This window comes from Phalacrocorax aristotelis, chromosome Z, assembly GCF_949628215.1.
Source record: "Phalacrocorax aristotelis chromosome Z, bGulAri2.1, whole genome shotgun sequence".
Lineage (NCBI taxonomy): Eukaryota > Metazoa > Chordata > Aves > Suliformes > Phalacrocoracidae > Phalacrocorax > Phalacrocorax aristotelis.
In genome coordinates this window covers 67,311,082-67,338,355 of record NC_134311.1, presented here as the reverse complement: position 1 = coordinate 67,338,355, position 27,274 = coordinate 67,311,082, and the positions used below count along the sequence as shown (strand labels likewise).

The following is a 27,274-nucleotide window of genomic DNA, read 5'->3' as shown; positions in this document are numbered from 1 at the left end:
GCAACAAGTCAGCAGGTGATTTTATTTTTTACTGTGGGACAGCATTTGTTGAACAGGCCTTATGCAATAAGCCACAGAAAGACTTAAGACCTTGCTATCAGACTGCTATTGTAAGAACCTGTAAGAAACATTTCTTAGTAGGCTCTGAACTCCTAGTGTCTGCTAGACCACAAGATTGAGTTATGGAGAACAGAATGAACAGCCACACAGATGTGCATTTGCTGTGAAGAGTTACTTCTTTTTATTGCCATTAGGTAACATTACTTGGGATATAACATTTTTATACCACAGTGAAACATCCAAATTTCTACATTTCCAGTTTGGGACAAATACTTAAATTCGTAGTTTGTTTTTTTTTTTTTGCATTACAAAGTGCAAAAGACATTTAAATACAAGACTAATTGCATGACTGGTTGAATTGGGTATTAATGCTGTATTCAAGTTGACTTTCTTAGCTCTCCAGTTCAGCAGCTACTGTGGCATTTGAATTAACAATGCTATTTCAAGTTTATACTTAGCATTAACAGGAAAACCTCTGATGCATCAACCATCACCACTGGCCAAGAATGTAACAGTTACAGTCAGTTAAAACCAACTGATTTAGAGACCTGTCAGTAAAGAGGTTCTTTAGAAAAGGCACAGTTTTCAAGAAATTGAGAACTACCCCACATTAATGACACAGAGGTGGTGCACCTGCTCACAAGGAGTCTAGGCATGGAGTGAAGCCATGATTGTCTTTTTGCTTTCTATATTGGAAATATGCCACACTACACCATGTGACAACTCAAAAACAGGGACGTTCACTGAGATATACACAAGAAGCTTATCTGCTTGTTCCACTTGTCTGCCAAGCCACTTTAATAAAAGTAATCCTAGTAGCTTTCCCTCCCTGAAAAAAAGTCATATTAGCACCAAAACAACAGTTCGTATCTCAGTATTCTGCAAGATTTGTTTCAGCTTATCTGACCCTACAGTGGAGACCTCTGGTGCTCAGGACCCCAGCAGTTCTGTTACAGACACTACAATTAATGTCTTTGTTACACATTTATGGCAGAATGATACTATTACCATTAGTTAAACAGGGAACTATTGGACTTTTTCCCCCTATATCTCTGTGGCTCAGAGACCAAGTCATACGTCTAGTCACCAATTAGAACTGAGTAGTGTCCACTTAACTTTACAACTGGCTGCTGTTTTCATAACAAGCAACTGACCTAGTTGTTTAAGCTGTGGAGTTTCAGCTACCAATTCAATTTCCTTATGTGAAGGCAACACTTCTTCCCCAGGTACATTCAGTTCCTGTATTTTAGGACAGTAAGTGCTCTACAAAGAGGAATTATGGTGACGATGTTCACAAGACACATGACTTAGTGTATCTAAGCTGTTCTATGGAAGATGGCAAAAAAACTAATGTAAAGTTAACATCCACCAATGTGAATTGGGGTCTCCAGCATCAGTCCAACTTTTCATTTGCTTTGCCCTGAATTATCATCTTCACAGCGTGTTCCTTGAGGGTTTGTGTTTCAATCCAGCTGGACATGGAATGGCAGCAATTGTGGGAGACAGCAGAGTGAAACAAGTAGAAAACTCCTGTTGAGAAGAGGTCCAGTTATTCCATTTGTCCGTTCCTGGTCTTGCCTAGTATGATGAAAAGCACTTAGGGTTAGAATTGCTGTAAGTTATACTTTTATTGTTTAAACTAGCTTATACTGTTGAGAACAAAATTAAAGTAATAAATAGCAACATTTGTCTTCCGTTATAGGCCAGACAGTATATCAGGGGAAGACTTAGAGATGTGACAGAGGAATAGATTTGCTAGTTCGACAGTTCGTGTTCTCTAGTCTGAAACAAAAGTTTCAGTTACATTAATTTCTATTGGCAAAAGTTCTCATAACAGCCCTTATTCTGTTTTTACTTCAGTTCACCCAGAGTACAAACCCACAATTATTTAGGGGATTAAACTTCAGAAAGATATATGGGGCACTGTGTGCTAACACTGTCCTAAAGAGATATCTGAAGGAATTTAGTCAGCCCTTCCAAGATTTCCACCACATATTTGCTCACTAATTTTCCTCAAGGAAAGGAAATCTATATCTATATCTATTGTCACCTTGAGACCATGGAAGAATAAAATCTTTATTTCTAAGAAAGTGAAGCTGACTGAGCTTCACTGGAATGCAATACAAGTCTGAGTAGGGGTACTCTAGCAGGAGTGTTCTAGGGACTGTTTGCCATACTTCAGAGGAGCATTTTAGTTAAGCTAGTTTAGTTTTTAGCCAGCTCTTTAACAAAGGTATTTTGAATCAATTTCAGAGAAATAAGTAGGTTGTCTTATGAGTGGAAGACTCACCTGATCTATGCAAATGGGTTGCCAAAAGGATCACCAAAAGGACCAGAAGGTGGTTTCTGAGATTCCATCTAAGGAAAGAGAGATCATAGGTTGTTAGTGGATTTCCAGGTTTCACAAGGTTTACTCTGCATGGCAGTTTCAGCTAGCCCCTCTTCCAAACACCTTCTGGAAAGAATACTGCAGAGATCCTGCAAAATACACAGTAACTACTGCTTCAACAAGAGGAAAGGACTCTAAAGCCATGTTAGCAGTTTTCCTAGTCTGAGGCAGGTATCTTTTGGAACACTCATGTGTGCTTACTGAGCACTCATTTGGAGCTAAGCCAATGTAGTCATGATGAGATCTCCTTTAGCCAAATGCTAGATGTCTTAAGTCAGCATTCTGGAATTGCTCCAGAGTTTCCACCAAGGGCTTCAAGTGTTGTGTCCCAAATGGAGTGATTTTGTTAAGCCACTTCTGCCCCCAGGGCATACTGAACACGGGAGCCTTCCATTTGTTCAGCAGGAGAGCTGCTCAGCCCACACTGCTCAGTCTACCCCATAGAGAGTATAACTGAAGTATAACTGAAGTGGAAGACTTCTGCAGCTACATTATTTCAGACTTTTGTAGGAGCTCCCACTACTGAAGAACTTCTTGCTGGGGCTTGCAGCCTGGGGAACTGGTTATGGACCCAAGCCAAATGGACTCTTACTTTGTTAGCCTTCTTGCAACAAATGCCCTCTGTTAGATTAAATACTACCCTCAGACATTCAAGAAGTTTCATTCTGCTGGCTCTAAAGCAAGATTGTTTTTTAATATTACTTACATATGGTGCACTGAAAATATCTGTTATAGCTTGACTTTCAAACAGGTCATCAGCAGGCAGTACACTTTGTTGGGGAACAGGCTTTGGTGGTTCTAAAGAAAATAGACATACTGCTATAATCACTTAACAGGTTTAACAAAGTACTCAGCTCTGCCTGTATAGCAGCACTAAAGTTCATCTAATTAGATACACAAAAAAACCCCACATGGAAGTTGTTTTGAGGGACCTCACAGTTTTATCTCCTGCTTGTCCCTTGCTACACTTAAGCTAGGTGGAAATTCTAACATTGTACAGGCCTAGTTTCTCTCATTCTAGTCAAGTAGTTTAGGCACTAGATGTCAGTGTTCAGCCACTGACATTGATCAATTCTGTAATGTTATTACGGGAGACAGTCCTTCAACCTTCCTTCAGAACTAAAAATTTAATTTAATGGTTACTATCAGAAAAGACTAGTGATCAGCCACCCCAGTCCCCTAGCATCTATCCAAGCAGAAGAAACAGGATTTCACCAGTCATTTTGGCAGACAGCTTGCTAGCTTCCATGTCATCATGGTCTGTACTATCTTGAGGAATACCTACTTTACTATTAAGTAATTGCTGAAAACTCCAGAAGCACCTGAAAGGGTTTGCTGCTCCCCTCTCCTTGCTGGTACTGCAGGTGGCTTTGTCAGATGGAAGTCTTTGAACATTTCCTTAATATCCTTCATCTCTTTATCACCAAGTGGATCCAGATCAAGAAAAGCATCATTCTCTTTCCTAGACAGCTCCTTCTGAGGTGCAGTTCTAGGTGGTGGCTGAGGTGGGTTAGTTGTTGTTGACATGGAGGACAGTACAGATGGCATCTGAGCAGGTAGTGTTGAAGATGAGAACACACTAATCTGGAATGGGTTTGCAGCACTGGATGGCTGCGCCCATGGACTAGATGGAATTTGTGGTGCCTGTGCCCAGATACCAGAGGACTGAGGGGCTGCTGTACCAAAAGGTGCAGGCTGGTTCCAGCTTGGTACTGCTGGAGTGCCAAAGCCAAGTGGTTGAGTAAATCCTGTAGGCTGAGCAGGCATCATAGACCCAGGAAAGACTGATGTACCCTGAGGGAAGGCAGGTGTCTGTGCACTCCATGGTGATGAACTTATTGGCAAGCCACCTGTGGGAAGATTGTTGTTACACAGCATGTCAGTGATCTGAAGATCTCAAGCAGGAGTGTATCAGTTCTGCTGAAGGTATCAGCAAAACATTTTTTTATGTGCTGTTTGCAAAAAATCTGTTCATTTACACTTAAAAATCAAGTCATTTGGGGGGAGGGGATAAGGGGTTTAAAATTTTTTTTTTTTTTTACTTTGCTCCATTTCAGTCCTGGAAGAACAGAATTGAGGTTGATATAACAGAACTGCTGCCACATAGTTACTTCTGTGTAAATTATAATTAGGGATCTGCAGCAGTGTTAACTCTAACATCCCAAGTTGTACTTGGCTCACTTGAGCCTATGTACCTGAAACAGCAATCTGCTGTGAAAGTTTAAGCAAAAAAACCCTGTTCCAGTTAAAAATGCAGAATTTAGGCCTCTATTCACAAAATTTAATAGTTCAGGGCAGACAGCACATGGATTAAGAGGCATGGCACTACACATGAGGTAAAGGAAGACTAGAACACAATTTTGGTGTTAACAGATATCTTAGACTGGAGCAAGACCTTCATTTTGTGAACTAACCTAGACCAGCCAATGAAGATGGTGTGGTAGCACTTGTTTGGAAGATGTCCAGTGGACAAGTTGACACAGGTTCTGTTTGTGCCGTTGAGGTCAGGTTAAGGATGTCTGTAACTGGGTCAAAGATGTCTGAGCTCAAGAAGTCTTTTGATGCCATCTAGAAAGAAAGAAAAAAGCATTGTGAGATGGGATGGCAGAACACATGCAAGCATGATCAAGACTTCCTAGTCCGGAGCTACAAGCTTTTATTTCAGCTAGAGCAGAGCAGGGAGCTTTGATATGTCCTTTAGAGAAAAAGTATAAGAGATTCAAACTTCACCATTTTGTTCATGCTTTCTGAGATGCACGGCATTAAGTAGGTATAATGTATAGTAGTCGCAAGTCAACAGCAGAAGAATAAGTCTTAAAGTGACAGAATTATTTGCTATGGTAATAAGCTTCACTCTGCCCCTCACCCCTCTAAGCATTCCTGCTCAGTCTGCAGTGACCCCTGCAGTTGTGGCAAGGTCAGCAAGAGAGTTTTGCATCATTTGAGTGCAAGACAAATGCAGCTGACCCAGAACCACCCTGTGTCTAGTCAGGAGTGTCATTGAGATTGCCCTCAGTAGGCAGATACTGAGAAACTACATAGGTTTCTGTAAGCTAGTACTAGTACCCCATTGTTATAAAACCACAGGCTGATGGACATACAGCTGTCATATCAGGTTCTGGCACTGTATTAAGTATCAGTATTATAGCAGCAAACTTACCAGACCTTTACAGAAGTGTGGCAGCATTAAGGAAGAGAGTATATAATTTAGTGACCATAGCTACTATGAAGCATTCATGAATGTTAGATTCTAACATACCACAGCTGCAGAAGGTTAGAGTAAGCATGACAGGTAGAAAAGATGTTGTGAAGCTGTTTAGCTAGCTACACAATATGAAGAAAGAAAAGCTTCCTTCACCTAGCTTCTCTAAGTAAGAGCATGCATATCGCCATTAATTATTTGAATGTTGTTCACCTTGACAGACCTCCTTCCTCTTCCTGGCTTGGTACTTTGTGGTGGTGGGCTAATTGTTATAGACTCATGTGACATGAGCTGGATATTGCTTTCAGAATCCAGCTTTACTCCATTCTGCAGAGATACTCCTTTGGAAGGACCTTTCACAAACAGGTTTGATGGGGCTTTAAGAAAGCCATTCTGTTCTCCCTCTGGTACCCCATTTGGAGTTCTTGCTTCAGGTGACTTACTCTCAGGTAGCCACTGGCTTGCTAGTGCTTTTTGTTTGCCAGTTCTATTAGAAATCTTGTCAAACTGTTTACCAAAGTAGTCAATATCACTATTTGAAGTACCATTACCCACCAGTGTCAAGGTACCCAGACTTTCCATCTTCTGATCAGTAGATTTTAGAGATTCAAATGAAGGCAGTGCAGATTGGTCTGGCTGTGCGAAAGGATCATCACTGAAAGGGTCTGGATTAGGTGTGGGAAAGAAGCTGAGACTGGTACTGAAAGAACTCTCAGGCAAGAAGGTTGGCTGTGGCAGACAACTGATGCCATTCAAGAAGAAATCCTCTCTTGTAAAAGTCTCTCTGGTCTCAATTTCAGAATTTAGATCCACTAACAGAATGTCTTTAGCTTCCTATTTGTTCAGAAAGAAAAATAAAGTTAGTTTTATGTAAGACATGCTGCATAGTACACAAGCTCAAGGAAAACAGCTGCAAAAGGAGAGATCCTAGTATCCAGTATATTATACTAATAAGCACAAATTTATTGTGACATTGAATACTAAAGCTTCATCTTAAGTCATTAAGGCAAGCTACTGGTGTGGTCAAAGCACAGCTACTTAGTTTCAGAAACTCAATGTTAAAAGCACCTGTTTTAAAATCCCTTAGTTAAACACCAGATGCTTGTTCTACAGCCTAGAGACTGTAGAGTCAAACACTAATTACACCCAGACTTTCACTTGAGTCAAGAACTCATTTGAGTTCTAGTATTTTGTTCTGAAAAATTGTGAAATCAGACTGCCTTAGTGTGACTTCAAAATTTCAGTCTCATCTTTGGAGTAAGATTAGAGAGCTATTTGCCAGTGGAGGATGTTAGTGTGCCATCTCTCCACCAGACAGGCTGTAGAAGGGTAAGACTTGGTCACTAGTCGGACTGACAGCACCAATTGCACCATGGCTCACAGTAGCTTACAGTGCCAGAACAAACTGGTAGGATTTTGGGGGTCATATCAAGCTATGACAAGGTTTATGCATAGTTTTGTGGAATTAGGTCACATCTTGAGCTAGGGCTACTCATCTAGAATGGTAAGGAGTCCACACTGAGGGACTTACTTAAGGATTCATTTGTCCATAAAATGAGCTTCAGCTTTAAAGGTCTTTAGCAGAGTTTCTGTAATAGCTCTCATAGCAGCGGAGGCATGTACTGCCAGTACATACTTCTAAGACATCTGACTATAGGGGTGGGCCCATGCAAACCTCATGAAGTTCAACAAGGCCAAGTGCAAGGTCCTGCACCTGGATCAGGGTAATCCCAAACATGGATACTAGCTGGGTAATGAGTGGATTGAGAGCAGCCCTGTGGACAAACACCTGGGAGTATTGGTGGACAGAAAACTGAATGAGCCAGTAATATGTGCTCACAACCCAGAAAGCCAATTACATCTTGAGCTGCATCAAAAGAAACGTGGCCAGAAGTCAAGGGAGGCAATTCTCCCCCTCTACTCTGCTCTCATAAGAGTGTACCTGGAGTACTGCATTCAGCTGTGGGGTCTCCAGCATAAGACAGACATGGACCTGCTTGAGGTGGTCCAGAGGAAGGCACAAAGATAATCAGGGGGTTGGAGCACCTCCCCTGTGAGGACAGCTAAGAGAGTTTAGCATAAAGAGAAGAAAAGGCTCTGGGAAGACCTTATAGCAGCCTTCAGTACTTGAAGGGGGCCTACAGGGAAGATGGGGAAGGACTCTATGGGACTGTAATGATAGGACAAGGGGTATTGTTTTTAAATCGAAAGAGGGTAGATTTAGATTAGATAATAGGAAGAAATTCTTTACTATGATGGTGGTGAAACACTGGAACAGGCTGCCCAGAGAAGTTGTGGATGCCCCATCCCTGGAAGTGTTCAAAGGCCAGGTTTGATGGGGCTTTGAGCAACCTGGTCTAGTGGAAGGTGTCCCTGCCCATGGCAGGGGGGTTAGCCTAGGTGATCTCTAAAGGTCCCTCCCAACCCAAACCCATTCTATGACTAACAATACAGGATTCTCTCTGTCATGCAGTGTCAAGTGAACTCCGCTGGATAAGAATGACATTAGATACTCTAGCTAGTAAGTAGATACTATTATAGCCCTAAGACACTAGTACACTGATAATGGCTAGACAGATGTCTCAGTGAAAACAGAACTAACAAAGTTAAAACAGACCTTAATACCAGGACTAAGTTTGCTCTCAAAGCAAGAACCAAGACAGCTAAGCCAGATTCTACTTACTGTGGGAACGGTCATATAAGGCGGTGTTGACATATCCCCAAACAAGTCCATCTGGTCATCTCCCTTGAAGCCAGAAATATTGAAAGAATTGGTCTCTGTTAGAGGTCTTTCAAGAGCAAGAATCAAGAATTACACAATTCTACTGTAAACACATTTATAAATATTGTGTTTCCCACACAATGTGGAGATGGTCAGTTATGAACTCCTTAATGGCATCAGCATAAAGTTCTAAAATGTAAGATACTAGTTTCGTTTTGTCAGCCTGATCAGCAGCAGGTGCTTCACTACCATTCCATAATGGATGGATAACAGTGTCAGCAATAATTGGAATATTAAAACTTGCCTTAAGCAAGGGACTTGCAGGCTTCAAAGAGCAAGTGATGGAAAGAGGAAGTATGAGGGAGATGACTACCAAGTATTAGTTCTGTAGGCCCCCTTTTACTCCCATTTGAATGTAATTGCGCATCTGACATTGCCTCCATAATGCTGGCAGTGTAAAAATGTCAAAGCTAGTTGTGTTGCAGCAACACACCTAATCAAATGAGGCTAAGTTGGAGTGACTTACCTCAGTCCTTTCTTCTTCACTCTAAAGAATAAAGGCAGCTTTTAGTACCTAGACATCATGTAGAATATCCAAAGCCTCTCACTTTGGTAAGCGTACCATATCTAGGAGGTGATCAGACTGTTGGTACAACTACCAACCAATACCTTCAAGTGATCCTGGATTTAGACAGACTTCAGTGTCAAACCTTACAGGACTTAGTAGGCAAGCCAATGCTGAAGCAAACTTTATTTCTATGCAGACTAATGCAGTTTCTATAATTTTACTCACCTTTTTCTTGTCATCTTCTTCCTTCTTCTTCATATTATATATTAGTTGGAAGAGGTCCTTAAGATCAACAACTAGAGGCTCAGCCTGAAAAAGATTGTAGGTTTTAGGCCGTGTACTACTTCACAGCTTGTTTCAGTAGAAGTCCAGGGAGCAGCAAGCCAAAATTTACTAAATGGTGCAACAGTAAGGTTAAGATAACAGGAAAAACATGATTTTAAAGGACTATCTATTCTCCACACAAGAAAGCTCACACAGAATCCAAGAGTCATGGGGTACAACCAGCTTAGAACTATTGTTAACTCCACAGGAAAGTGGTCGTATTTGTGCTAAGCCTGCTATGTTTTTCGTAAATGCTTGTAGTGCAAGATTTTGTAAGTGCATGGCAAGTCCTAATCATATTTCCTCAAAAGTTTATCCAAGCTCTCTCTAGTCTCTTGAGAGGAAACCATTTTGCATCTGTCTGTTTTTTACCAACTCCAACACTGAACCTGGAGAAAGCTTCTATAGCTAATACTAAATTTATTTTAAACAGGATGCAAATACTAAATAAGTGAGGCAAGCATAAGGTAAGACTATCGTGACCTCAAATGTGTAGAGCAGACACCAGCTTCAAGTGGTATCTTACAAGGATGAAGATTTAGTGTGAATTAGAAAGGCACTGCATTCCCTGCACACCCATTAATGAGAACGTTTTGAGTGGTTGCTGAGATGATGGCAAGTTCAGCTATACTGATCTGGAACTTTTGCTTGAGGCATATAGCAGCTGTGTCAGTGTCTAGAGTAGAACAAGTCCCCTTGTTTCACCACTACCTTTGGCTCAAGCAGAGAATGTGTTGAACGGGTCCTGCTGTTTATGTCTAAGCATCATACTGTCTTAATCCAGGGTTTTAGACATGCAGCTGCAGGGACAGCTATTTCAAGAGTTATCAACTTTGACAAACAGCACAGCTGCAGCAGTCTAGAGCACTAGAAGTCCTTACTTCTCAGCTAGACAAGTTTGTGTTAGAAACAACTAGCAGCAAGTCAAGATCTGCCTACATCTTGGCTAAGCTTATAGGTTGGCAAGCAGCACCCCATGGCAAAAAGCCCTGGGAGAACAGACTCCACTCCAGAGCGCACACAGAAGGAGTTTGTACTTAATCTACAATTCTAGTGAAGTCCATACAACACAGGATTCCAATGAACTATTAAAACAGGCTTAGTAGAGGGTGTTACAGGTATTAGTAAAGTAGCAACATGCTCCAACAAGGAGCCCCTCAGTCCCACCTGTAGCAGGTCTGAAGCTGCCAACAGGTTCTTCAGGAGGGCAGGCAGGGCTCCTCAAGTTGTTATAGTGACTGTTATAAAGACAAGCTAATAAATGATAAATATCTAACTTAAGTTCAGATCCTTTAGTAAGCTGCATAATACTCAGCAGTAATTCCAAGTAGCTTGTTTACAATACTGCTTATACACAGATTCTTTTCAGAGAGAAAAACCCTGCATACAAGATTTCTGCAAGGGAAAGAATATCACAGAATGACCAGAATTCCTCCCAGAAGTAACTCTAGCAGGGCTGGACCTGCCATTCACTGGCCCCAGAAACACTATTGCAATTGAGTAGGTCTGTTTTCACTGCTTCACAAGACACGCATCATCAGAATTACACTAGTGGAGGTCTAACAACATTCCTGTTAATTACAAGTGAGGCTCTGGCTATTTGACTCAAGAATTAGTATTCTCACTGACAGTAACAGGCCACAGTACAGGGAAGTCCATGATAATGGCTTCATTCATCTCACTAATGACTTCCATGGTGCGTGGAGAGGTTAAGCAGGGGTAGTCACAGTAAGCAAGGCTTCTTGAGTCTTTTTACTCTGAACTACACAGAAGCTGAACAAGATAAAAGCCACTGGTGGTACAGTCAATTCCTACTGCCCTGCTCCAGGAGAACAGCGTATCCATCTGTGTGATTTCCCCTATACTTCATAAGGACTACCAGCAAAACATTAGACCTTTACCGCAAGTTAAGTTTTTACATAATAGCATTTCTCATAGCAAATGGCAAAGGGTGTCTGATCCATACCTGTTGTGCTGTTTTTATGGCAAAAAATTGGTGCTGGCCTTCTCCTCCACAAATATAGCCAAAGGCACGATTGTCTGTTACATCCCGGGCAATAAAAGAGATCTTGTTTACTGGATGCTCATGCTCTATGACCTAGAATTGGGAAAAAATAACTATTGGTTTAAAGTGCTGGAGTTATAATAGCTGCTATTCTCTGTAGTTAGAATGTCTGAGACTGGTAGAAAGCTTCAGTTTGAGACTCAGATTTATCAGCCTTTGACTAACTGCAATAGGATATGGCTATCTCTCTGGCAGGAGGCTTCAGCATTACAACCCATTTCACAAGCCAATTTTTATATGTGGAAGAGGAGCACAATAACATTAAGGAATCTAGTTCAGATTGGTCTAACTTCCAAGTGCCTCATTTGATTTAAGAATCACATTAAGAGAGTATGTTGTATCTTACCCCGGTTTTCTCATCTATTATCTTGATACCAGAGAGGGAGATGTTCACCCAGATCTTCTGTTTGTGTTGACCCTGGGAACGGGCTGCCACTGCCATTCCCTGAAGAGGTTGAAAGTATTGATAATACTTGTGTTAGACTGAACTTTAACTTGTTTCCTTACATTCTTCATGAGCCCATGGCTGTGACTGTACTAGAGCTCATCTGTTTATTCCTGTGCAACCGTACATTTAGAGCAGCATCCATCTTGCCACATATGCCTGAATAAGTGTGAAGTGATGCCTCAGAACTAGATTGTGTTTCCTCTGTAAATATTTTGGAGCTTTAGAACTTCTTAGTTCACAAAACCGCTGCAGTAGCAGGGTCTTTACCAGCTTTCCTGGCCTGACTGAAGCTGTGTGAGTGTGCCACAGGATGCCAACTTATGCTTTGAGTTCAGTGTTAAATTGCACAGTCACTCCTCCCCATCCAAAACCCAAGCTTACTCTTTGTGATCAAGTTCATACTATTAGCATCCATACTGGATGCCTACAAGAGATCCAAAGTAGTGTTCCCAAGCTATTAGCGAAACACTGCTTTGGGCAAGGGGCTCCAGCTTTAGAAGTAATATCCATCTAGGATGGTGCTGTTTTTACTATGTTACCATTGAGCCATATTTGAAGTTGTGCCAAAGTGACCATTTGATCTGCTTTCTGAAGGCTACCCAGAAGTTGTTCCTTACATGCCAGCTCAAGCCCTTACCTTCAGCTTCATCATTGAATCCTGACTCATTTTGTCTCCTCTTGCCTCTGGAACATCATCAATGCCAATCAGTTTAGCTTTGTATCTTACACCATCACCTTTGAATCTAGCCAAGAGAGATTCATCTGTTTTTTCTGGCCCTGGAGATAGAGAAAATATTAGGGCTTTTTTGTAAGAGAAATGCCTGTGTTGTGGCTTTGAGATATTTTTTAAAATATAACATATGTGCTGGTTTTGGCTGGGGTGGAGCTATTTTCTTCGTAGGCTGGGACAAAGGTAATTATTTTCATGGGGCAATGTTTTAGATTTGTGCTGAAGACAGTGTTGATGATACAGGGATGTTTTAGCCATTGCAGAGCAGTGCTTACACAGAGTCAAGGCCTTTTCTGCCTCTCACCCCACCCCACCAGTGAGCAGCTGGGGGTGCACAAGGAGCTGGGAGGGGACACAGCCGGGACAGCTGACCCCAACTGACCAACGGGACATTCCATGTCATGTCATGCTCAGCATATAAAACTGGGGGAAGAGGGAAGGGAGGGATGGTCAGAGTGATGGCATTTTGTCTTCCCAAGTAAACGTTACGCGTGATGGAGCCCTGCTCTCCTGGAGATGGCTGAACGCCTGCCTGCCCATGGGAAGCAGTGAATGTATTCCTTATTTTGCTTTGCTTGTGTGCACAGCTTTTGCTTTACCTATTGAACTGTCTTTATGTCAACCCATGAGTTTCCTCACTTTTACTCTTCCAATTCTCTCCCCCATCCCACTGGGGCAAATTGAGCAAGCAGCTGTGTGGTGCTTAGTTGCCAGCTAGGGTTAAACCACAACACCATACGAACATATATTAAAACTGTTCCTTGAGTATAGCTGACTAACAACATCTAGTCCTTCCAGTAATGTGTGCACTGCAAGGCAGTTACTCCTTTAACGTCACAGCGCTCTTGCAGAATCTGGCCACAGTTCAAAGATTGGAGCCCTGTGCTTAATATTTGGGGATTTCAGAAAAATTGTTTGCCACATAAAAGACCGAAACATTTATAGGCAACAGCCAAGTAGATATAAGTGCTAAGCAAAAACACCAAGCAGAAATGGTACTTCCCATGGCCATACAGAATGTTCACTAAGCCTTTCAGATATTAGCCCCTAGTTCTGGTGTAGTCAGATCTCTTCTTGGTGTGCAAGAATATTCTAGTTCCTGTGCTAGAACTTCCTATCAGGAACACCATTTCTACAAGTCCTGGTACCCCCACCCCTGTAATCACTTGTGATTTTAGCTATATTTGCTATTTCTGCTGTTCCTGCTACTTCTCAGAACTGCTTGGTTTTCTTCTCTGTGTACTTAATATACTCTGAGTGTATACCTAGCCATGTAGTTCTGTATGGGGTAATTATATTTACATGACTTAATCTATCAAAAAGTCTATGTGATCTATAATAATTCTCATGAAATGAGATTTCTAGCTTCTCTAGACTAGAATACATATCTGCGTCCAGCACATCACTCCCTCTCTGGTGGTAGGGGAGGAAGTGAGTTCACGTTCAGACTGACAGCTACCTGGATAGTCCTGGGTCTGGTCACCTCCTCTGCCTCACTTTTCTGGCTTTTGGCGACTTGTCAGGCTCAGCAAATGAGTAATTTAACAAGTGGAACAGAGAGGTTTAGAACTTAAAGCTAGAAAAAACCTTTCAAGCTAAAAGCCTGCCTTTGGGTTAGATTTATTTTGCTAGCTTATTTACTCACTCTTCCAGTCAGATTGAAACCTTGGAGTTTTTAACTATGCTGTGAGAGCAGGGATCATAGTTTTAGGCAAGCACAAAATGTTATGGGCACTGACCAGAGGAGGTGTTCAAGAGGTAAGCATTTCTTACCTTTCTTTTTTTCTTTCTTTGAAGTTTGAGCTTTTGATGGAGTCTGTTGCTCAGACTGGCTGTTGATAGTTGTAGTTTCAGTTTCAGTAGACATGATGAGATGGTTGTCAGCTATGCTTGCTGTAGTTTTAAAAAAATCCAAATAACAATCAGTAAACAGACATAATATTTTACCTTGAAGAAGAAATATTCTTATCAGACCTGTTAGGCCAGTTTTGTTCTGCTGAACACTGAAGCCTACTAGTTCCTCAAAGTTTTAGTAGTGATCATATAGAAAGTCTGACTCACTGTCTGTTTATCTCAGCCTACAGAAAGCATGAAGTTATGGCCAGTAGGTGATGAACCTTCACCTCAGTAACACCTAATCAGTAGATCACACTGACCTACATCCACAGGCCCTACTTGCATCGCTCTGCTTTAATCTGTAAACCTTTAGCTTTTTACTCTTTGAAGCTATTTATAGAACCTCAGATATTTTGCTGTATTTCCCTTCAGCCCTGCCAGCTGCATCTCTGTAGTAGGATAGGAGAGAATGCAAGAAACATTTGCTAGTATCTGTTCCAAACACTCATGAAGGTGACACCAGAACACGCAAAAGAAGCCATTGGATCTTATTCATATCTTTATAAGTAGTGGATGCCTGAGGTTATACCACCCAATAGGTAAAAGCAAATAAATTTCTTAGGCTTCAGACAAGACTGTTCCAGGAACAAAAAACAATCCAGCAACAAAACCCAGAAATCCACACTCTTGTCTTAACAGTAATCAAGTAACCTTAGGGTTGTTTTTTTTAAAAACCAAACAAACCAAAAAACCTGAAAGTTAACAGAAACTATGGACTAATGCAAATTAACTGTATGCCATGAGACCCTTTTGCCTCTGAAGTAGAAGATCCATTTAAAAAATTCTGCACTCATGTTTTCTTCCTATATAGCTGAGGCATTGATTAACACGTAGAAAATAAAGGGCCTCATTATGGAATTCTGAAGAACTTCTATACCCATATCATATCACCTGCTGAGAGTTCACAGTACATGACAGTTATTATCATACCTTTGGAGAACTCAATATCTTTGAGAATCGTATCTCTGGAACAACAGAATTAGCAAAACTAAGAATGAAACAATAGACAAAGACCACCTTAATACATGTTCACATTTTAATAACTACTCCTTGACATCTTAGTTAAGCTACAAGACTAGCAAAAAATGCCTTAGGCTTTACCTTAATTCCACTGGGGTAAGGAGTAACATTATGTAGCTTGAGCTAGCAGTTAACTAGTCTGCTTGGGGTACAAGGGTCTCAGCCACAACTAAATTTGTATTCTATGCTTTAGACCCAAGTTAAAGCTGTGCACACACTTAAGTTTGGCTTATATTAATGGGAAGTGCTGGTGTGCTTTACATGGAAGTGACTAAAATGAAGTTAATCTTCTGTTTGTAGTTCTTGCTCTTGCTTCCTTTAATAGTACTTAGTCCCTTAGTATTCCTTTACCCAGACTGCAAGAGTATGGCAACAAGAGAATAGAACTGTTCTATTACACTTGAATTCTGACTTAATCTGAAAAGAGCCAGCCAGCAGTATGGCAGGGTTAGAGATGCATGTGTTTTTATGCAAGGGCAGTCATGCTGTCAATTATACTGGCATAAAAAAAACCAAAGATCATTCCCACAGCAACTATGTCATACTGTTAAGTGATGCCTTTTGAATTTTCTCCATGTAGATAAGTCCACTGCTTTTACCACAGCTTAATTACTTGCTATGCAGTTGTATAGCCCATTTTAGCTACTATGCTAAACACACTATTTCAAGTCTTGGACTACAGATTTATGGATGTTGGTAGCCTGGGAGAAGTGCCCCAAACTCTTGCCTGCATCAGTAGATATGCACCACATTTGACTTACCCACTTTTTGGTTTACTCTGGAAAAGGCATGTTAAGAGACCACTAATAGTACCTTCCTCCTTTCCTATAGGGACTATCCTCTGAAGAGCAAGCACTAATCACTCATTAGGGAAAGGTGATTTCAAGTCCTGAACACACAGGCCTTGAAGTATGAGCTGTGTCAAGTTAGGCAACTCTCCATTTAAGCATCATACTTAATTTCTACCCACCTACCCTGGGAAAGTCACTCCTGAGACCTTGGACATCCTATGCTTCTGGTGTCTTCTGAACTCCCTACAAGGAATGCTGTTGGTAGTGACAATTCATCCTTGAAATACCTGTTTCTTACCAAGACTTGAAACACATGCCAAACAATTTTGTTGAGCAATATTTAGTTTCCCTGAAAAGATGCTTTCATAGTTATCCCTTATTTGAGCAAGGGGTGGCAATGTGGTAGCTACCCCCAATGATTATATTTTTGTCTGTGCAGAGGGGATTGAGAATTTTCATTATGGCTGTAGTCTGTCATGGTTTTTTAAGACTGGACAACAATCCTCACCCAACAGACAGACTTTTTCCTCCTCAGCAGACAAAGGTAATTGCCTCAGTGTTGATGAAGGCTTGTCTGAGAAGGTTAGGGACACTGAAAGTCAAAGGCAAGGCAGATAAACTAAAATCTGCTCAGCAGTCTAATACTTTGTCCTTTTTACAGCCTGTGCTCCTTTTTTGTCCCTTGATATTGCAAGTACATGTTTCAGCTTAAAGAGTTATTGCATGTAAATATTAACCTCAAATTAGAATATGAGAGGCCAGGAGAGGACAAGGCAAGCTTTTACTGCCAAGTGCAATATAGGCTGTTAAGATGAACTAGTAACCGGAAGCACAGCAATAGTTCAAGTGCTGAACATGCTTCCAGAGCAGGTTGTCTCCCCAACCCCTTTAACAGTTAGTCAAGTTCTGGTTAGAAGGTTGTATCAGGACCCGCACAACGTATCCTTAGAAATATCTCTAGCCATCAAGCTCTTGACAGAAGAGCTGTTTTGAGAAGGCTGGTAAACAAGCCGTCACTTTAGTGAATTCAAGACTTCAGTTTTGCAGGCTAAAGGCTAAACAGCAATACATACAATGGCTAGCAAAAGTCAAAGCTGTAAAGCCTGGTACATTTACTAATAATGGACTTTCTTGACTAGCAGCATTCTACCCACATTAGAAGTAAAATAGTGCATTTGTGTGAGCCTCTGCACGACTGACTTATATTTGCATCTAACAAATCCCGATGTGCATAACTGACTATCACATTTTCTGCCTCATTCCTGCTGCAACAGTAGTACCTCAAGTAAACGTGAGAAGCACTAGGCATGCATTAATAAGTCAGAGACATTAATGTGCTATTCAGACTTTTGCCTTCTAAAGAGGGTCATTCGTGCTCCGGAGTCAAATAAAATGTCATAAGTGTTTTGTTTCAGTACTGGAACACCCATTACTCTAACATCTGACAGTGTCTAAGAGTTCAAATCAAACAAGCCTTCTGCAACATCACAAAATTACTATGATTTAGATGGAAAATTCCAGCTTCACGTTCTGATGGAAGCACTATCATTAGTTTGTTTCCTCTACTGGAATAGCCAGTGACTTATATACATGAAAGATACTAGCCTTACCCACAAGTAGGTTATACCTGATATGTATTGTTCATACTTATACATAACAAGTACCTGCTTGAACACAATTGTTGGAATTGAGTTCATAGACGGCTTGGGAACTATTCCTCTCCAGTTCATGCCATGTCTGGAATGCCAGGGCAACAACACTTGCCAGAAATATGACTGAATACAGGCTTTTATATAAATCTAACTTAAGCCCATGTGGTTAGTCTTGTAAGAGAGGCAACTGAAAAGGATTATGACCTACCTTGCCTGACAGGTGAAGCTATCTGTCATTCCCTCAACCAGAAAGGCCTAGATTAGTGATGCCTCCACCCCTCCCCACCCCGGCCCAGTTTCTCTTGTGATCCTTTGATAGCAAGGAAAGACCAGCATTTTCAGCCTAAGTTCGAAAAGCCTGTTTAGGCCAGAGGTAATTAGAAATATGATTTGTGGTTAAGAGATCATTTGCCTGGTATCATGGCCTCAGTTAAGACAGGCACTTGGGCCTGTTGGCCAGAATATTTCCAGATTAACGGGATATAACTTTAGAGATTTATTTTTTCATACAACTTGATTTAAGCCCTGTTTGATGTTCTGTTATTTCACCTAGCGAATGGATCAATACTTTGCTGAGGTATTAAGGCAGCCTTATGCCAAGGACTTCCTCTGCCAACAGGAATATCCTTTTGGAATAAGCTACAACTTTACTTACATATCGCCATATACAACATGTAGTTCAGCTGCCCTGATTGTACACAACCAGTAGTGAGAAACAGGGAATGGTGATGTTCATCTACTTAGTAGAATAGAAGTATGGTAATGGACGCATCAGGGAGTACCTCCTCTTTCCCCAGTACCAATTGCTAAGTAGGCAAAGGGCTTAGTACTCTAATTAGTCATGTCAGCTACAGATGTTGACGTGTACCATTGCTGGTGCAGGATCATGCCTGTGAAAATGCCCAGGCATCTTACTATTTCAATCAATTTGCCAACTACTATTTAATCAGTTGAACAGAACAATCTGTTCTCATCATATCAGTGCATCAGTCTCTTCTGAGCTGTTTCATTTTTAGTAATAACAGAAATTCAAACTAAGTTTCCAAAAGTGGTTTTTTTGCATACTGGAATCACAGCCAGGTAAGCATCACTAAGTCTGCAGCTAGAGCTAAATAGGTTGCTCAGTTCAAGTGGTGCAACTTGACAAGTACCTTTTGCCATTACACTGTGCTTTTGGGCACAATTCCTGATGAGATAATCAGTTACTTCTCAACCCAGCTACCACAGTAGCTCTATTCTGGATTTTTATCCCCTTGTCATGAGAATAAAGCTGTTGCAGGAATATTAGAACAGAGGGCTCAAAGGTCATGACCAGCTAAACAAGATGTATCTAACTAACAACTTGGAAAGATACAAATTAGAAACTATTGCCCTCTGCTTTCTTTACGGGAAGAAGGTGAAATGCTTTCAATGAGCTAGTGGTACCTGGTTCCCTGAAGACTTCATCTCAAGCTGAAGGGAACCAGCACTGCCAGCCTGTTTGATAGACTTATTCTTCAGCCAGGAATTCCAGTGCCCGCAGGTAGTATTCAGACACCTAGCGAGTCCACCTCTAATTGAGTTGTTCCAGGAATAATGCAGCATATTGCAACAAGCCCTGGTAGCAGCCTTTCCAACCTCTGTTCAACATTTAGCATTCCAGTCTATTAGTTCATTTCTTAGTCTAAACACCCCCTTCACTCTTAGTACTGGCAATACCAGCACCTGAACTCTGATTCTTCTTTTAGAAGATTGACGTATCCCAGCATGCTCCTTCTTGATAGAGAGCTATTCAGTTGGTAACACAGGCTTATTGTTAGATTATATACTTATGTTATCCACAAGAAGCTTCTTCATACCAGTCTTAAAAAAAAAAGTGTGCTTTGCAGCTTGTTAAGGGGCCACTTCTCTCTACCGCTCTCTCCAGGTCCCAGTGCTGAAGCCTCACAGATCAGTGGCTCCTGAGGCAGAGTTCAGTTGTCTGTTCTAGCATTTGCACAGGAGAGCATTATCTGCCTACTCACAGGATGAGTAATCTCAGGCCATATGCTTGCAGTGTATATCATTCAGTCTTCTGTCAATACTGCTTGTTGAGACGTGAGTTTACTAAATGAATACACTAAACAACCTGGAAGCAAAGCAGGTTTTAGTCAAGGCCGCTAGTGTTTACTCAAATGCAAGCTAGTTTGAACTACACAACAGCTTAAACAATTTCCAACTGTACTCCTAACTCCCTCCTGCCTAGAAGGACGGTTTCTGATCTTTTTGCTGATTAGTATAGCAAAGGACTCTTGCCAATAACCATGCATTTCACCCCCTTCCTCAGAGCAGGAACTTGACACATACTGAAGCTGTTAGCATAGGTTATTTCAGCTGCATGCTGTTAACTGTCCAGTGCTGGCAGTTATCCCTTTTTACAGTTTGGGTATGTGCAAATTGTACTGAGAGAGATTGCATATGTTCTGCACAGCCAATGCTGAACTTGTGTTCTCTACCTGTTGACAAATATATCTGAATGAGCAACTAGATTTTGCTGTATTATTCTTGCTTTCACCCAACCTGAAACCATATAGTCATGACCACAGTGTAAAGTACTGCAGTTTGCTTATGCAGCCTGATGATCCCATGAGCAGCTAAAAACCTGTCCTTAAACACCCCTTTCAGCATATTTGAAGAATTCTCCACCTAGCCCCCAGCTACTGTGCCTCTCGTTACATAAACTGTTGCAGTAGTCATCACAAGAGTCACTCCATACTGTCTCATGTAACAGATGCAAGTTATGTTCGTGATTCGCTATTAGAAGGACAATTCTGTTTGCACCTTATGCGGGCTTGTTCTTCAACAAGAGTTTCAGTCCTCAGTTAGGTATTATTAAGCAGTATGCTTAATACAAGGGCTATTCTTGCCTTCAAGATTAGTCATTACCAAGGGCCCCAGCTCTCCCTTGTATATGCAGCAAGAAAGGCAATGAATAACTAAACAAGACAAATCTAAAAAGCTGGTACAGAAAGACCTATCCCAGAGGTAAAAAAGGGTTAACCAGGTTAACCAGGATTTTCAGAGCTCCACTGCAGCTCTTTCAGTAGCTGTCCTACTAAACAGGTAGTCAAGTTTCATTCTTGCTAACTGTAGTTACACACTTTTTATATACATTAGAAGAAGTTTACATTATTGCTTCTAAATTCAGACTCTAAAGTAACCCTGACCAGGTTCTCTCTAATTTTCCATCTTTATGATAGTCTTGGTATCATATTATGGGGATGACCCCATCCATCAGAAGCATGGAAGGACAAGTGTCAGCCTACCACCCTGCTCTCAAATTTACCTTCCATCAGTCAGGCTAGCAGCTGTTTGCAGATAGATCTGCTATTCAAGCTGTTAGAAAACTAGTTCTACTCATATAGTGACCTTTGTGCCCTCCCTTAAAGCACAAATAACCATGTTCTGAGAGAGCACAGATGATGTCTGTAAGGTAGAAACATAGGCTGCAATATTAACACTACCTCCTTTGTGTTCCCCACTTGTCTTGTCCCTTCCTAGGAAGTCTCATCCACAGACATTTTAGCCATAGGGCAGGTGGATGAGAGTTGTCATAGGAGGAGACTTGCTGTTGTGTGACACATCAGCATTAAGAGTTGAATACACTTTTTCTGGAGAAGCTAGTTCCTAGTTAATATTAGCATGAAGCCTCCTGACTGCCAACGTAAAGGTCTGTTATACAGTCTCTTAGGCCATCTTGTTCTGTTCAAGAGATAATCTTCATCAAGTATTTCACTTCTCAGCTTCTTTGGTTAAGGATGCAGCATAAGCTGACAGACGAGCACGAAATTTAGCGCTAAGGCCAATAGTCTGTCCTTAACTGGCCCTGTGATGTCTGAGCTTTGGGATCTAAGATGACATACGTCAGCTATGAAGCTTTCTAAGCAGCTTTTTAAAAAAAAATAAAATCCCACAGATAGTTGGGAGTGAAGGTCTTCAGGGCATTTCAGCTGAGACACTTCATCCTCAAGCACTCCATAGCACATGCAAAGTACATCCTTTTAGAAAAGGGAAACCGGAATGGTCTATGCAACCATCAACCAGGGCTGACAAGAGTTAGATGGAAGAAGATGCTTTGTTCAGCACTCAGCTGCCCAGCTTGTATAAACAAGTTAATCTTGTTGAAACTGGTACCTCTTGTTTATTGACTAGGCCTTCCACTATGCTTCATCCAGCTTCTTTATAACCCTGGGACCCTTGAACCCAGATATAGCCTCAAAACTAGGTTTCTAAAGTCAGCTTGTTTTTGTCAGTTAATGCTACTTGGACACCTTATTTTATTTGATCCTTCTAACACAACCTCAAGTTGTATTTCTGTGGAGTCTGTGCTGAGAGAGAGGAATAGTAGCTTATGCTTGGTTGTGTTTAACAGCAGCAGCTCATTAAAACCTCCTAGCATTCCACACACACCACCCGCTCCCTGCTTCCACCACTCCCACCCACCCCAGCCTGAGGTAGATTCTTGATTCTACTAATAATCCCTTAGTCTATATGCAAGATTTGGGATTGTCTCCAAAATCCTTACATATTACAAGTTATCTTCATGCTATCCCTTCTTCATTTCTTTTGACAGAATTTAGCCAGCAAGCAGGATCTGTACCACAAGTACTGTTTCTAGAACAAGCTAGCTTTCTCTGGATATGGAATTTATTGCTTCATTGTCCAAGAAAATTCATGCTTCTGTAGTACTCACATATTGCTAGCCTTGCTGAATAAAGTCCACAAACATTCTCAAGAACTAGGTTAACACAGCAGGTCACACAAACATCCTAGCAGTGTAAAGTTCATCAGGACAGAAGAGCATCAATAGCAGAGAAAATTTTGTAGGTTTGAGAACAATGCTCAGTAACTACAGCATATTATGCTTTTTCATTTATTTCATATATCAGGCTATGGTTTTAGCCTAAATATCCTGTCCAGACACCAGCCCTTGATTCCCCTTTCCTTGACACTAAGTGCCTTTATTTGCTTTCCCATAGAGAAAAAAATCTAAGAGGTCTTTTTGCCACCCTTTGCATATATTCACCTGTTAAGAGTACTTCTTTCTGTATCTGCTTGTGACAAAGGCCTTAAGCGAGAAGTATATTCATAGCAGCTACTGGTCTGCAGCATCTGATAATAGGGTTACAAAGGCACTTTGACACGTAACACCCTTCTCAGTGAGAAAGTGGATTGTGTACTACAGACATACAGAGATACTTAGAAGTGTAGCAGAATGCATATGTTAGAATGGATAATCATCTCTACCTTCACAAAAGGAAACTGATGCCAGATTTTTGGCATTTGGCCCATCTTTCCAACCTCTGGTGCTCAGCCAATAGCTCTGTTTGAAGTAAGAGCGCAAGACAGAAGTACCATAACTCACAGGACTATCAGAGTAGTGCTCATTTTTCTCCCAGTCTCCTGTCTACAGTGACGAGCACACAAGACCCTGTTAGATTCCTCTCAGCAGAGCCATCTCTTCATTTAAGACTTGGAGCACCTGGCATTCACCCTGAGCCTTCCTATATTCCAAATCATGAGGTTTACTAGTTAAGCTTCTGTTCTGATGGTTCACCTGACATTCATTTAGCACTCACATCCTCTTTACTATTTCTACCACTCAGTTCTCCCCCTCCCAGTGCAAACTGTAGTGAAGTACTATTAAGAGAAATTTCTGCTTTAGGCTTGACCACATCCTCAGGCCATTCCGACAATTTTGGAAACCTGATTTTGCCTTAAGAACCACTGTGTTGCGGGCAACTGCAGTGATTCTTTGAACAGACATGATGGATGAGTCCTCAGACAATCCCCTTCTCAGCTGAAAAGGTTTTCTTTGGATTTGGATTCACCCCTCTAATTAGCCATCCACTGCCTCACCCACCTCCTGGAAGTCCTAATAAAGCAGCTCCGCTAGCATTATAACTGCTTAACAGGTCACTATCAGACACAAAGACATATTTTCAATTTACCAGTGCCTGGTATGTATTCTAGCTGGCTGTGAAGACTTATCTTCGTAATCACTTTTCTCTAATTGAATCTGCATCTCTGTTTTGCTTGTCTATGCAGGTGTTCTCATCCCTAAGCATACAATGGGAAAATCTAGGCTTACATGCTCTCAGATTTGGTCAGTTTGGGGCAGCCTTTTTTATGGGAGTTACAGAAGACTTGAGGCAAAAATGTAGTATTTTAGGGTGAACTACCTTTATTAAGATTAAAAAATCCCCCCCCACCCCCCGCCAATAAAATCAAGTTAACCCTAATTTACCAGTGGATTTGCATGCTTCCCTAGCATATACTCAGGTAACCAGTCTCAGCTTATATGAGGGATAGAAGCTGTGCTACAGAGAAGTCCCGCAGTATTTATCTTACTGCTCAGAGCACAGGCACTATCCCGACATAAGTGTCATCATGTGATGATCATTAGACTTTAAGTCTTACCAGCCGAGAAGTCTGTTTCTCTGAAAGGTAGAAGACCCATTCTGATTAATCCTGAACATCTTTAACTACACCCATTTACCACAGACACAAGTATTATCATGAGATTCACCAGCAAACAGCGGTGCCCAGCAAGGGTGCTCCATCCAAAACAAAACCGAAAATCCAACCCTGCTTCACAGCATCTTAACCCTTTGGTCCTCTCTGCTACTAGAGACATTCTTTTGTATCAGCTATTTATGTGAAATTTAGTGTTTCTATACTTTTTCCCCCCTTAACTCCCTCCTCTCCACACACAAAAATGAGAACGCACATTTATTTTGCGTCGCGCCGAAGCCTGCTCAGGCCGCCGGCCGCCTCAGCGCCCGGGGCAGGAGGCTCCCAGCCGCCTCTGCCGGGACGCGCTTCCCCGCAGCCGGGATCGGGCAGCCCCGAGCGCCCGGCGCCGGCCCCGCGGCGCGGCCGGCACCCCCGAGCGGGGCCGGGGCACCCCCGAGCGGGGCCGCGGCGGCCCCGCAGCGGGACCGCGGCGGCCCCGCAGCGGGACCGGTGCCCGGCCAGCGCCGCCACCTCGCCGGCTTTCAGCGGCGAAGCGCAGCCCGGCCGGCGCCGCCTGCCCGGGGCTGCGGGGAGATGGTGCGAGCGGCAGAGCCCGGCTCAGCCCGGCCTGGCCGCCGCCGCCGCGGCGCCCGCTCCGCGCTGCCCCACTTTGTTAAGCACCGACAGTCCTCGGGGGGAAAAACGATAAAAGAAAAACAAAATGAAGAAGAAAAGAAAGAGAAGGAAAAAGAAAGAAAGAAAAAGAAAAAAGAAAAACTAAAGAAAGAGAAAAGAAAGAAAGAAAGAAACCTACCTCCCGGCCGAGCCCGTTCCCCGCCTTTGGCTCTGCGAGAGCCGCGCGGAGTCCCGTTCGCAAAGCTACTTACGGGTTGGGTACGAACCTCTCCGTTCATGATCCGATGACCACAGCCAGTAACCTGGCTGGGACCGGCGGCGCGGTTAAATATTCTGTCGCGCTCTCGCCTTCAGATTAGTTAGCCACTCACAGCGAGAGATATGGTTTTAATCAGATGCTGGCAGCTGAGGACTACTCAGGAATGTGCTATGATGTTTTTGCTCCTTGGTCTTGGCTACTCCCCCTCAACGTGTCCGTGCTCACAAGCTTAACCCGTTGCGATCCGCCGCTCTGGCCCCTGCTGCGGGGGGCGGGGGGCGGGGGAAACGGGCCTGTAACGCTTTTCTAGAAAATGGGTCCCCTCATTTTTCTTTCCCCCAAAACCACAAAAACCAAAATACCACCCACCAACCCCGAACCCGCAAATCTGTGGCTAGCTGAACCAAAACATTAGGTAAGTGCAATTCTGTTTCGGGGGTGCATCCAGACCTGACCTTAACACTTCCCGCTCATCTTTATTCAAACAGCTATCATGTTTTGTTTCCCAGGGCAGGAGAGCTGTTTTCCAGCTTGTGTGAAAGACCTTCTGATAAAAAATCACATTTTTGTCCTTGTAGCAGAACTTATGTTTTGTTTCTCAAGGCTGCAAACTTAGCCTAACATTTATTTTCTCATAACAATGCAGAATATTTGTGTTCAGAACAGTGATATTGCCCTCTATAGCAATATCCAGTTTAGGAAAAAAAACAGAAGAACTACACTTTTCCTGCCGTTTTAATACGTTTGGCAGATATTTCTAAATGTTTTGGAAGAGGGAAATATTTAATACAAAATTGTTTTACCATCAGGGAATTCAGGGTTCAAAACTGGTGGATACGTTTGGTCACCATCCACATCCAAAGCTACTGAATGATGTGATACTTTCTTCCATACGGTGTGGTACTCTTTTTATGAACAGCAAAAGTGGTAGGAGTTCTGTGCCTGAGATGACTGAAAGCTGATAGTTGCGTCTCTCTTGAGTGTATCTTTCATTTCAGAAGTGCCAATTTTAACCAAAAAGGACGAGAGATGTATTTTTATACACTAACCTAGTGTTCATGGTAGGAAACGCAAGCTACGTAAGGAAGGAGGCATTTGCTACAATTAGCAGGTTGCTGGCTATGCACATGTCAGTATTTGCAGGATTAGATCTGAATTCCTTGGGATAGCGTTGTATTCATGTTTAACAATGTTGGTTTTGTACAGCTTGCACTGTGCTGCACTGTACATTGTTTTGAACACCTTGCGCTAGACGCCTACCAGCAGGAATGGAGCTTCTTGATCCTGGGGCAGTATGTATTTTAAAGAATACTACTTTGGTCACCATCATTTGTGGGAATTACACAGACTGCCTAACACGAAGGATGACATTGTGCCTAGTTTAAACATGGGGCAGTAACAAAGCAACCTCTATAAAGCAGCCCAGCCTGGTCCTGGCATAAGCCGGATTATCATTTGTGCTTTGCCCACGGAAAACTCAGGTACAATTGACTAATATACCTCGACTGGTTGCACGAATGGTTACAAATATGGTTTACACTCTCTGTTGCTGAATTTAGAGGAGTTGAAAATGCTTTCTGTTTGCCAACAGAGAGCAGTTTAAAAGCCCTTTTGAGGTGTAATGAAATTACATCTACTAGAGAAATGCCAAGAGGTCCTTCACTATCTACCAGCAGTTGCGACTTCACTAATAATCTCACGGAAAATCTTTTTTACTGATAAACGGTTAATAGCTAACTGGAAAAGAATTACAGTTTCCTAGAGAATAAAAAAGGTCTCAACCCTTGAAGGACCGTGCTATTTTGTAATTAACTTAGAACAGTTCCTCTGATGTCCCACATTGTTGAGCTAAATACTAAAATTCAGAACGGTTACATTAAACATATGTAATAGGATTGCCTTCTGAAAGTAGGAGGAATCCAGGCAGAAGGCCGCAGTGGAATTAAGTTATTTCATCTATACTGTGCTGCAGTATCTAAAGGGCATGCTTTACACTTTATGAAAAATAAAAGGATTTTTATTTCTCTACAGTAAAACC

At 42.0% G+C, this 27,274-nt stretch overlaps 1 protein-coding gene across 3 annotated transcripts; it reads right to left on the bottom strand.

Annotated features, from left to right (window-relative positions):
• Positions 1 to 344: 344 nt before the first annotated feature.
• DAB2 (DAB adaptor protein 2) lies at positions 345 to 25,331 on the bottom strand. Of its 3 annotated transcripts, none has more exons than XM_075079756.1 (13): positions 25,244 to 25,331; positions 14,282 to 14,401; positions 12,416 to 12,555; positions 11,677 to 11,775; positions 11,232 to 11,363; positions 9,167 to 9,250; positions 8,335 to 8,397; positions 5,865 to 6,485; positions 4,864 to 5,017; positions 3,772 to 4,299; positions 3,156 to 3,247; positions 2,351 to 2,418; positions 345 to 1,638 (listed from the first exon to the last, which is right to left on the bottom strand). In XM_075079756.1, exons 2-12 carry the CDS (start codon positions 14,373 to 14,375, stop codon positions 2,356 to 2,358), a joined length of 2,070 nt encoding a protein of 689 aa, XP_074935857.1. In that variant the 5' UTR covers positions 14,376 to 14,401; positions 25,244 to 25,331; the 3' UTR covers positions 345 to 1,638; positions 2,351 to 2,355. The 3 variants fall into 3 exon arrangements, with proteins under 3 accessions (XP_074935857.1, XP_074935856.1, XP_074935858.1); XM_075079755.1 differs by having other exon boundaries at positions 25,229 to 25,320; XM_075079757.1 differs by having other exon boundaries at positions 6,207 to 6,485; positions 25,229 to 25,320.
• Positions 25,332 to 27,274: the final 1,943 nt, after the last annotated feature.